The sequence below is a fragment of the Ranitomeya variabilis genome, chromosome 2 (genome assembly GCF_051348905.1).
Source record: "Ranitomeya variabilis isolate aRanVar5 chromosome 2, aRanVar5.hap1, whole genome shotgun sequence".
Taxonomy (NCBI): Eukaryota; Metazoa; Chordata; class Amphibia; order Anura; family Dendrobatidae; genus Ranitomeya; species Ranitomeya variabilis.
The window spans coordinates 571329670-571342755 of NC_135233.1; the positions used below are offsets into that span (position 1 = coordinate 571329670).

General features: G+C 44.5%; 1 protein-coding gene across 4 annotated transcripts in view; it reads left to right on the top strand.

The window, feature by feature from the left end:
- FTO (FTO alpha-ketoglutarate dependent dioxygenase) overlaps positions 1 to 13086 on the top strand; it is a 507540-nt gene that overhangs the window by 409808 nt on the left and 84646 nt on the right. For 2 of the 4 annotated variants that reach the window (XM_077288247.1, XM_077288245.1), the window contains exon 9: positions 2658 to 3280. The exons of 1 other annotated variant lie outside the window; for it this stretch is intronic. In XM_077288247.1, coding sequence (XP_077144362.1) covers positions 2658 to 2805 — 148 coding nt within the window. In that variant the 3' untranslated portion in view covers positions 2806 to 3280. Of the gene's footprint in view, positions 1 to 2657; positions 3281 to 13086 lie in introns of those variants that run through there. One more of the 4 variants, XM_077288248.1, reaches the window with a different exon arrangement.

The following is a 13086-nucleotide window of genomic DNA, read 5'->3' on the forward strand; positions in this document are numbered from 1 at the left end:
TGTATGCATCTGTGATCATGTGCGTATATAAATAATATTATGAATATACATTATTACTATAACTGTGCACTGTGCATTATGAAGCTCTATACACTATAAATGGTGTAATATGTATGATACACTTTATCACTATTTTTTTTTAAATATTATTTCCTTGTTTAATAGTATTTGTAGGGCAGACTATAATTTATAGTGCACATAATCATACCACATAACCATACCCTCGGATCCTTCAGACGGAACCTGAAAACCCATCTCTTCAAAAAAGCCTACAGCCTGCAATAACCATTCTGCCGCCTCGCCATCGCCAGAGCAGCCGCCTCACCACCGCCAGAGCTGTTGCACCTCTGACCTTCTGTCTCTTCCCCAGTATCCAATAGAATGTAAGTCCGCAAGGACAGGGTCCTCTCCCCGCTGTTCCAGTCTGTCACTGTAAACTTGTTTACTGTAAACGATATTTATAACCCTGTATGTAACCCCTTTCTCATGTACAGCACCATGGAATTAATGGTGCTATATAAATAAATAATAATAATAATCATACACGTTTTTCCCCCTTTTTTGCTCATATTTATATCTATATAGCCTACATCTTGTATAGTTACCATTATATATATATATATGTATACATTTAGCTTGCCCTGTATGATATGGCTGCGGGTTGTTCATCCCTGCTATCCTTTGTGTATCGGGCTCTGCTCCATGCACGTCATCACGCAGGGTCGGTTGGTAGATTTGCACACACTCCCTCTGTCTCTCCTAGGTCGTGCCCCTGGTAGTGCGCGTGCACTGTTTGTGGTCTGGAGTCTCGGTGCGCCGCATCTCTGTGTCCTTGGTAACGTCGGCTACTCATCCACCATACGTCCGGTCACGTAATGCGGGCGCCGTGACTTCCGGATCCTCCTGACTGCGCATGCGCCGCATATGCCCAGGCCGCGGTGATAGGTGGTCAGTATATATAAAAAGACCTTAGTTTTAACAATAGCCACCCCCTGACGAAGGACAAAGGTCCGAAACGCGCGTCGGGGTGCGTTTAATAGGACGTGGCGATCCTGGAAGGTAATACTCTGGATATATTCCCTCTTTTTTTGATAGCTCTTTGCACTATAATTGAATCCTGGTATATGATTGTTTTGGCTACACTAAATGTGTTGAGGCACAAGGCACTTTGGCCCATATATAAAACACACCTTTTGTGGATTTAGGATCTATATTTTTTGCACAGTTGCACTTTTTTTACTTGCACCTTTGAGGGATTTATCATACATAAACAGGGTTGTCATTACGTTGTATATTGGAGCATATAAGTCGGCTCCTAGTCCTATCATGCGCACGTATGTTTAATATTGTTGCCAGTTTTATATAATAAAGGCATTTTATAATTTATTCCCTGTTTGATGTTTCTCTGTGGATCTATTGTCTGGTTGTTTGGGCTGTTCTACTCACCCATGCTGCAGATGGTTCTCTCCTTCCCTATGCCCGGCATGCTTCCAGTCATTCCCCTAGCCAAGTCCTTGGTCTCCCACGCATGCGCTCCTGCCCTCTTAAAGGGCCAGCACATGCACTTTCTATTTCCTCCCCAGCCAATGGCTATGAAACACTATGTATATATTCCTTCCTCCCCACTGGGGAGGTGCCTGAGCAACATTCCTGTTTCAGTCTGTGTTGTTAGGTCGCATACCAATGCAAGTCCTGCCTGCTGTACACGAAGTACAAATCCTGCCTGTTGTACTCCAAGTGCAAATCCTGCTTGCTGCTCTCTGAAGCAAATCCTGCTTACTTCACGCTGAAGCAAATCCTACCTGCTGCACTCTGACACAAACTCTGTCTGCTGCACTCTGATGCGAACTTGGTCACCTGCACTCTGATGTAAGCTCTGCCTGCTGTTCCATCCAGTCTGCCCTTCGGCTCCAGCTGCTGCACAACCATTGGTCTGTCCTGGAGTGGCACCTGGTGTTCATCGGGAGCCAAGTCTAACCTCACCATCAGAGGCTCTAGTGAATAGTCAGGTAATCACTTAGTCATGGCTCTCCGCGGTCTGTGGCACAGTGGTTCCACAAACCACTATCGTGACACTAAGCTACTGCAATGCCCTGAACATGGGGTAAGCGACATAGCTAATCAGAAGAACGATACTTAATTTCTAATTGGAGGTATTAGCGAATATAATTGTTATTGCACCTATAACATATTGAGATAGGATAGATGGGAATACCCCTTTAATGAAGGAGTTAAAAAAGATCTCCATATTTGTATTTATTGGGAACCACATGTTAATCAATTCCCTAATCATTCTCCTTAGTCCTCAATTATCTGGTCAGGTTTGTGGGAATAAAGAGCTGCTACAGGAAAATGAAATGCTGTCAATAAATATGTACGAAGTCAATGGACATTCACAAACATCACCATAACAGCAATTCTCTCATCTCCCTATAAAGAGTGCTGGTATTTTGGAAATGGCAAATAGCTCTTTAGGTATTAGATGCTACCCTGATAATTCTAGTAATAATGGGATATGCAATTTCGTATTATAGCCTTCAATGAGGTAGTATCTTTTTAATACAAATGTTGGTTGATTGAGCATTTTTATGACATTGTTCATAAAGCATTGATCGATATTACTATGTTAGATCTTATATGTCTTTCTTCCATTTTAGGTGCAGATGCAGTTTGGCAAAGTCTCTGCCTGAGGACCAGAGGCCTCGCTGCTACCCGTATTGGGAGGACGATGACTTTTCAATGCCTATGCCATTTGATCTCAGCAAAAGTTTGACAAAATTGCAATGTCTAATAGAAGAGAACTAAAGAAGATGAAGAGATCTTATGCATTGATTCTCGGAGGAACACTCAATCGACCCCCTACCAATAATGTGTAGTGCGTAATACAATAGCTAGGGCCTATAAATGAGATTTTATTCTGGGACTAGAATTGATTAACATTATGTTTCACTAGTCCCTCTGACCATCAGAATAACGGATCTTCAACACAACCTCACACATCGGCACTCCCATACAAGTGGCTCAACATTCAAATTAGGCATTCACTTCTCAAGCCTGACCTACAGAAAAGCCATAAATAGTTTAATGTTGGAAAAATCTTTTATTTTAGTTATTGAACATTTTAATTAAAGATAAAAAAAAGAATCATGACCATAAAATCTGAAAAAGAAGTGTTTTCCGCAATATGGCACTTCTACACATAGACTTCTACGGTTTCATGTTTTATCATTTTATGCTTTTGACTTCAAATAAATGGAAGAATTTGTGCCCTTTTATTAAATGCTGTATTTTGAGGATATTACTTCTAAGAAAAAATAACGGAGTACCTTACAGAGCACCATGCATCGGTTCTGTAGTAAGGAGACATAAGGACTGTTTAGGTCTCCATACAGTCTCCGTGCACATATCTGTTAAACTTGAAGCTTGAGGCTAACATCAGACTTTGCAGGAGCCATAAATTTTGTATTACCATTGAGGAATAAAAATACAAACTTTTCCCTACTTTTATTTTTTTTAGGGGAAGGTTTCTCTGTATTCCAATTCTTGGCACTAAGTTAGACTGATGCATTAAACCATAATTCTGGACAGAAAACTCACTTCAGCATCAAAGTAAATAACTTAATTGATGTACCTAAAATATATTTTTTAGTGTATATGTTCTAAACAGTGCTAAGCCTTAAGGCTCCCTATAGCCCATTCAGATGAATGTGCCTTTAGGCTCAGCAGTGTTCTGACATCTCCTAAAAAAGTGAGGATACAGCAAAGTCATTTGGTATATATGCATGCCTATAGCTTCTACAGTGATCCCTGGAGCATCTCTGTCACTAAAAGGTTTAAGGTGATGTGAAATGCCACTCGGAAGCTCAATAAATCCATCAGAATATGTTGTATGTGGGAGAAATAGACTAGATAATGCTATCGTTGGTGTATGGCGGTTGAATGATTCAGAATTGACAAAGATTTACCTCTGGAGAAGACACAAATAGCCATCAGGTCCCCAAAGTGCTGTCATTAAGTGACACAAAAAATGTTAAGAAGTTCAAAATTTTGGCACTGAGATAATTTAGCAAAAAAGTAAAAAAATAAATAAAAAAAATTGGAATTTTTTTAGTTAGAAAATCTTAGTCTCCAAATCCAGTCGCTTTCTCTCCATCTGAGAAAAACTGACCTATTATTCTGATCAGAGTTTGATCACAGTGGTCTCAGTTTTCTCCGAGGTGGAGAAAAAAAAAAGGTTTGGCCACCCACTCCATTTTGTATGTCCGTGAAAATTGGACCAATGTTTTTTATGGACCAATAGACTTTCATTAACGATTTTGATCAGACACTCTGTTCAAAATCAGACATGTCTCCGATTTTTCATCTGACCATTTGGTTCAGGGAAAAAAAATTAGACATGCACAGCCCCATAGAATATCATGGGTGCAAATGCTATCCACGGATAGGTTTTGTCCGATATAATTGGTCACGTGCACAAGCCTTTATGGTCATTATCACGTACTTCAAAGATCCAGGTGTAATTGTTAATAAAGTTTGAACCCATAAAAAATTGAGTTTTGGGATCAGTTGCTTGGAATGTGTCCATGAAGGCTGAAGCTATAGGCAATAGATATTGCACTTCAGAATTATATGTAGTATTGTTTATGGGCTATTTTTTCTTTGTTCCTTTTTGTTGTGGCTCAGAAGCAAATCCAGTTGGTCTAAGGAGAGTCCACATTGGTGCAATCTGGCCATTGCAACTCTTACAGCTTCTATCTCCCACTGGACTTTGGTGGCATGTCAGAAGATGGGACCCTTGGAGATGAGAAGCTTATCTTCTACCTGGGGGACAATCCAGTAGTGTAGCTACCGGGGGGCAGAGGGGGCCATCGCCCCGGGGCTCAGAGGGGTCCCACCCGGAGCTACGCTACTGCGGCAGAGCAGGAAGAATCGATCTCCCTGCTCTGCCGCCCACTATGGAGCCCTTGAGCAAGCCGGGGCCCGTTGCCAGTAATGGGCCCCCTGCCCATCACCGCACTGATGAGGGAAGGAGCGCTGCGCTCCTCCCATCCCCCTGTCAGCGTCTGGCATCACCGACGCTGACAGTGGGCAAGATGACGTCACCACCCGGCGCCCGCTGTCAGAAGATGAGCTGGAGGTCGGAGCACCACTGGAACAAGGAGGAAGAGAGGTGAGTTGTTTTTTTATGGGGGCTGCCTTACACTTCAGGATCTGCCTATAGGGGGGCTGCCTTATACTTCAGGATCTGCGTATAGAGGGAATGCCTTATACTTCAGGATCTGCCTATAGGGGTGCTGCCTTATACTTCAGGATCTGCCTATAGGGGGGCAGCCTCATACTTCAGGATCTGCCTATAGGGTGGCTGCCTTATACTTCAGGATCTGCCTATGGAGGGCTGCCTTATACTTCAGGATCTGCCTATATGGGTGCTGCTTTATACTTCAGGATCTGCCTATAGGGGTGCTGCCTTATTCTTCAGGATCTGCCTATATGGGGGCTGTCTTATACTTCAGGCTCTGTCTATAAGGGGGCTGCCTTATACCTCAGGATCTGCCTATGGGGGGCTGCCTTACACCTCAGGATCTGCCTATGGGGGCTGCCTTATACTACAGGGTCTGCCTATAGGTGCTGCCTTATACTTCCGCATCTGCCTATGGAGTGCTGCCTTATACTACAGGATCTGCCTATGGGGTGCTGCCTTATACTACAGGGTCTGCCTATGGGGTGTTGTCTTATGCTACAGGGTCTACCTATTGGATGTTGTCTTATACTACAGGGTCTGCCTATGGGGGTGCTGTCTTGTGCTATTGTGTCTGCCTATGGGTGCTGCCTTGTGCTATTGGGTAGGCCTATGGGGAGTGCATTATACTATGTGGAGTCTTATAAGGAGTGCCTTATACTATATGGAGTCCTATGGAGAGTGCATTATACTATATGGAGGCTTATGGGCAGTGCAGTATACTATATGAAGACCTATGGGGAGTGCATTATACTATGTGGAGTCTTATGGGGAGTTGTTGTGGATTCTGTTTTTGGGCTCCCTCTGGTGGTTACAAGTGGTACTGGGTGACTTTGGTGGGTTGCGGTCTCTGGTTTCCACCTGTCCATCATAGGCTGGGTGTTTCCTATTTAACCTGGCTTTCCTGTCATTCCCTTGCCGGCTATCAATGTAATCAGAGTGTCTCTGTTTGCCTCTGTGTCATGGTTCCCAATGGCAAGGGAACGTAAGAAACATATAAGTAACGAACGAGCTCTCGGGTGATGGAAACTCGAGTTGACCGTGAGCTAAATCTACCACACAACTAACAGTAGCCAGGGAGCATACCTACGGCTTCCTATATGCCACGCGCCAGCTGGAGGACTAACTACGCCTGGTAGAGGAAGAAACAGACCTGGCTTACCTCTAGGGAAATACCCCAAAAGATGATAGCAGCCCCCCACATGTAATAACGGTGAATTAAGAGGAAAAGACATACACAGTATGAAAGTAGATTTAGCAAAGAGAGGTCCACTTACTAGATAGCAGAAGGATACAAAAGAGGACTTCACGGTCAACTGAAAACCCTTTCAAAAACCATCCTGAAATTACTTTAAGACTCCTGTGTCAACAGGAGTGGCAATTTCAGCCCGCAAGAGCTTCCAGCTACAGAGAATTACAAAAACTGCAAACTGGACAAAAGGTACAAAACAAAAGGAGAAAGTCCACTTAGCTGATCAGCAGACTAGTAGCAGGAACATGCAACCGAAGGCTCTGGTTACAATGATGACCGGCAAGGAAATGACTGGAGAGCAAGGCTAAATAGGAAACTCCCAAACACTGATGGAAGCAGGTGAACAGAAGAAGCAAAGTGCAAACAAGTCACCAGTACCACCAGCAACCACCAGGGGAGCCCAAAAAGCGGATACACAACAGTACCCTCCCCTTAAGGAGGGGGCACCGAACCCTCACAAGAACCGCCAGGGCGATCTGGATGAGCCCTATGAAAGGCACAAACCAAATCCGAGGCATGAACATCAGAGGCAGTTACCCAAGAATTATCTTCCTGACCATAGCCTTTCCATTTAACCAGATATTGAAGTCTCCGTCTGGAAATACGGGAGTCCAAGATCTTCTCTACGACGTACTCCAATTCACCCTCCACCAGCACAGGAGCAGGAGGTTCAGTAGAAGGAACCACCGGTACCTCATATCTCCGCAACAACGACCGATGGAACACATTATGGATAGCGAAAGATGCCGGGAGGTCCAAACGAAAGGAAACAGGGTTAAGAATCTCCAAAATCCTATAAGGACCGATGAACCGAGGCTTAAATTTGGGAGAAGAAACCCTCATAGGGACAAAACGGGAAGACAACCACACCAAGTCCCCAACACGAAGGTGAGGGCCAACACGACGACGGCGGTTAGCAAACTGCTGAGTCCTCTCCTGGGACAATTCCAAATTATCCACCACTTGTCCCCAAATCTGATGCAACCGATCCACTACCGCATCCACTCCAGGACAATCCGAAGACTCAACCTGACTGACCAGATGAAAAACGCGGATGAAACCCTGAATTGCAAAAGAAAGGAGAAACCAAAGTGGCAGAACTAGCCCGATTATTAAGAGCAAACTCCGCCAACGGCAGAAAGGCAACCCAATCATCCTGATCCGCAGACACAAAACACCTCAAATAAGTCTCCAAAGTTTGATTAGTTCGTTCCGTCTGGCCATTGGTCTGAGGATGGAATGCAGACGAAAAAGACAAATCAATGCCCAACCTGGCACAGACTGCCCGCCAAAATCTAGACACGAACTGGGTACCCCTGTCAGAAACGATGTTTTCCGGAATACCATGCAAGCGAACCACATTTTGAAAAAACAGAGGGACCAACTCAGATGAGGAAGGCAACTTAGGCAATGGCACCAAATGAACCATTTTAGAAAAACGGTCACACACCACCCAGATGACAGACATCTTCTGAGAAACAGGGAGGTCCGAGATAAAGTCCATAGAGATGTGCGTCCAAGGCCTCTTCGGAATAGGCAAGGGCAACAACAACCCACTAGCCCTAGAACAACAAGGCTTGGCCCGAGCACACACATCGCAAGACTGCACAAAAACACGCACATCTCGAGACAGGGAAGGCCACCAGAAGGATCTAGCCACCAAATCTCTGGTGCCAAAAATTCCCGGATGACCTGCCAGAGTAGAAGAATGAACTTCCGAGATGACTCTAGTGGTCCACTCGTCAGGAACAAACAGTCTACCAGACGGACAACGATCAGGTCTATCCACCTGAAATTCTTGCAAAGCACGTCGCAAATCTGGAGAGACAGCAGACAAAACCACTCCATCCTTAAGGACACCAGCAGGTTCAGAATTCCCAGGAGAGTCAGGCTCAAAACTCCTAGAAAGAGCATCTGCCTTCACATTCCTAGAACCCGGTAAGTACGAGACCACAAAATTAAACCGGGAAAAGAACAACGACCAACGTGCCTGTCTAGGATTCAGGCGCCTGGCAGACTCCAAATAAATTAAATTCTTGTGATCAGTCAAAACTACCACCTGATGTTTGGCACCCTCAAGCCAATGACGCCACTCCTCAAATGCCCACTTCATGGCCAAAAGCTCCCGATTACCAACATCATAGTTTCGCTCGGCGGCCGAAAATTTTCGCGAAAAGAACGCACAAGGTCTCATCACTGAGCAGTCGGAACTTTTCTGCGACAAAACCGCCCCCGCTCCGATCTCGGAAGCATCGACCTCAACCTGAAAGGGAAGAGAAACATCAGGCTGGCGCAACACAGGGGCAGACAAAAAGCGGCGCTTAAGCTCCCGAAAGGCCTCCACGGCAGCAGGGGACCAATTGGCAACATCAGCACCCTTTTTAGTCAAATCCGTCAGAGGTTTAGCAACGCCAGAAAAACCAGCTATAAATCGATGATAAAAATTAGCAAAGCCCAAGAATTTCTGGAGACTCTTCAGAGAAGTAGGCTGCGTCCAGTCGTAAATAGCCCGAACCTTGACAGGGTCCATCTCAATAGAAGAAGGGGAAAAAATGTACCCCAAAAAGGAAATTTTTTGAACCCCAAAAACACACTTTGAACCCTTTACACACAAAGAATTCTCCCGCAAAACCTGAAAAACCCTCCTGACCTGCTGAACATGAGACTCCCAGTCATCAGAAAAAATCAAAATATCATCCAAGTACACTATCATAAATTTATCCAAATATTCACGGAAAATATCATGCATTAAGGACTGAAAGACAGAAGGTGCATTAGAAAGGCCGAAAGGCATTACCAAATACTCAAAATGGCCCTCAGGCGTATTAAATGCGGTTTTCCACTCATCCCCCTGCTTAATTCGCACCAAATTATACGCCCCACGAAGATCAATCTTAGAGAACCACTTAGCCCCCCTTATGCGAGCAAACAAATCAGTCAGCAAAGGCAACGGATACTGATATTTGACTGTAATTTTATTCAGCAGTCGATAATCAATACAAGGCCTCAGAGAGCCATCCTTTTTAGAGACAAAGAAAAAAACGGCTCCTAAAGGTGATGAAGAAGGACGAATATGTCCCTTTTCCAGGGACTCCTTAATATACTCGCGCATAGCAGCATGTTCAGGTACAGATAGGTTAAACAAACGACCCTTTGGAAATTTACTGCCAGGAATCAGATCTATGGCGCAATCACAATCCCTGTGAGGAGGAAGTGAACCAATTTTAGGCTCTTCAAAAATATCACGATAATCAGACAAAAATGCCGGAATCTCAGATGGAATAGATGACGAAATGGACACCAAAGGAGTGTCCCCATGAGCCCCCCGACATCCCCAGCTTAACACAGACATAGCTTTCCAGTCAAGGACTGGGTTATGAGACTGTAACCATGGTAATCCAAGCACCAAAACATCATGTAAATTGTACAACACAAGGAAGCGAATCACCTCCTGATGGTCTGGAGTCATACGCATAGTCACTTGCGTCCAGAACTGTGGTTTATTACAAGCCAAAGGTGTAGAATCAATACCCTTCAGAGGTATAGGGACTTCCAGAGGCTCTAAATCAAACCCACAGCGCCTGGCAAAGGACCAGTCCATAAGACTCAGAGCGGTGCCAGAGTCCACATAGGCATCCACGGTAATAACTGATAATGAACAAATCAAGGTTACAGACAAAATAAATTTGGACTGTAAAGTGCCGATTGAAATAGACTTGTCAACCTTCCTAGTACGCTTAGAGCATGCCGATATAACATGAGCAGAATCACCACAATAGAAGCATAACCCATTTTTACGCCTATAATTCTGCCGCTCGCTTCTGGACATAACTCTGTCACATTGCATTTTCTCTGGCGTCTCTTCAGAAGATACCGCCAAATGGTGCACGGGTTTGCGCTCCCGCAAACGCCGATCAATCTGAATTGCCATTGTCATGGACTCATTCAGACCTGTAGGCGCAGGGAACCCGACCATAACATCTTTAACGGTATCAGAAAGGCCCTCTCTGAAATTTGCCGCTAAGGCGCACTCATTCCACTGAGTAAGCACAGACCACCTACGAAATTTTTGGCAGTATATCTCCGCTTCATCTTGAGATAGGGCTATCAAAGCTTTTTCAGCTTGAATCTCCAAATTAGGTTCCTCATAAAGCAACCCTAAAGCCAGGAAAAACGCATCCACATTGAGCAACGCAGGATCCCCTGGTGCCAATGAAAATGCCCAATTTTGAGGGTCACCTCGCAGCAAAGAGATTACAATCTTAACCTGCTGGACAGGATCTCCTGAGGAGTGAGGTCTGAGAGAAAGGAATAATTTACAATTATATTTGAAATTCAAAAACCGAGATCTATCTCCGGAAAACACCTCTGGTGTAGGGATTTTAGGTTCAGAAATAGGAGCATGTATAACAAAATCTTGTAAATTTTGAACCTTCGTAGCAAGATTATTTAAACCTGCAGCCAAACTCTGAGGATCCATCTTTAAATAGGTGAGCTCAGAGCCATTCAAGGATTATAAGGAGAGAAAGGCAAAGGCTGTAATTAAAGCTGAAATACAACAGATCCAACTATGGAGCAAGCATAGAGGAAAAAGGGAAAAAAAAAAAAAAATTTACAGACTTCTTTTTTCTCTCCTTTCTTCTGCCAATAAGTTTAACAGAGGCCGGTCATACTGTCATGGTTCCCAATGGCAAGGGAACGTAAGAAACATATAAGTAATGAACGAGCTCTCGGGTGATGGAAACTCGAGTTGACCGTGAGCTAAATCTACCACACAACTAACAGTAGCCAGGGAGCATACCTACGGCTTCCTATATGCCACGCGCCAGCCGGAGGACTAACTACGCCTGGTAGAGGAAGAAACAGACCTGGCTTACCTCTAGGCAAATACCCCAAAAGATGATAGCAGCCCCCCACATGTAATAACGGTGAATTAAGAGGAAAAGACATACACAGTATGAAAGTAGATTTAGCAAAGAGAGGTCCACTTACTAGATAGCAGAAGGATACAAAAGAGGACTTCACGGTCAACTGAAAACCCTTTCAAAAACCATCCTGAAATTACTTTAAGACTCCTGTGTCAACTCATGACACAGGAGTGGCAATTTCAGCCCGCAAGAGCTTCCAGCTACAGAGAATTACAAAAACTGCAAACTGGACAAAAGGTACAAAACAAAAGGAGAAAGTCCACTTAGCTGATCAGCAGACTAGTAGCAGGAACATGCAACCGAAGGCTCTGGTTACAATGATGACCGGCAAGGAAATGACTGGAGAGCAAGGCTAAATAGGAAACTCCCAAACACTGATGGAAGCAGGTGAACAGAAGAAGCAAAGTGCAAACAAGTCACCAGTACCACCAGCAACCACCAGGGGAGCCCAAAAAGCGGATACACAACACCTCTGCTACCTGCTCCTATAATCTGCTGGACAAGCTAAGTTCTGATTTTCCTGTTTTTTGTGTTCTGCCTTATCATGTTTTTAGTCCAGCTTGCATACATATGAATCTTTGCTGCTGGTTGCTCTAGTGGGCTGAAATTACTCCCCATGTACCATGAGTTGGCACATGGGTCCCAGTAATTTCAGGATGGTTTTTTGAAGAAAGGGTTTTTCGCTGACCGCCTAGATCTCTTTTGTATCCTTCTGCTATTTAGCTGTAGCGGGCCTCATTTTGCTAAAACTGTTTTCATACCTGCGTATGTGCCTTCCTCTTAATTCACCGTCATTATATGTGGGGGGCTGCTATCCCTTTGGGGTATTTCTCTAGGAGGCAAGAGAGGTCTGCTTTTCATCTTCTAGGGGAAGTTAGTTCTCCGGCTGGCGCGAGACGTCTAGAGTCCCCGTAGGTACGTTCCCCGGCTGCTGATAGTGTTTGTGTTAAGTTCAGGATCGCGGTCAGCTCAGGTTCCATCACCCTAGAGCTTGTCCTATTTTTGTGCTTGCCCTTTTGGTGATTCCCTGCCATTGGAATCATGACAGGGAGTGCCTTATACTATATGGAGTCCTATGGAGAGTGCATTATACTATATGGAGGCTTATGGGCAGTGCAGTATACTATATGAAGACCTATGGGGAGTGCATTATACTATATTTAGGATGATCTGGTGCATTATACTATATGGAGGCCATCTAGTGGGCCATCATACAGTGTGGAGATTACAGTGAACGGGCCATCAAACAGTTTGGGGGCTACTAAGGGGTCAGAATACTGTGTGGATAGTACTATACAGTGAGGGGGCATTATACTGTAGGGGATACTGTACTATAGGGGAGCTGTACAGGGGGGCAGCCTCAGGACATTATTAAATGTAAAGTGGACACTTATTCTTATAGGGGATCTCAGGTTACTGTGACTATCAAAAGGGCACACATGGCAGTATAACTTTCTAGGGAGCAAAATGTGGGCTCTGTTTTCTAGGGCACTTGCACCCAGCATTACTATATTATAGAGGGGTGCTTTAGAATTTAGAAGGCACAGAGAACCGCACAGCAGGTGTAGTAATAGGGACACATACCGCAGCAGCAGCTCAGTATTGGGGTATCAGGGGCAGTAATAGGGACACATACGGCAGCAGCTGCTCAGTATTGGGATATCAGC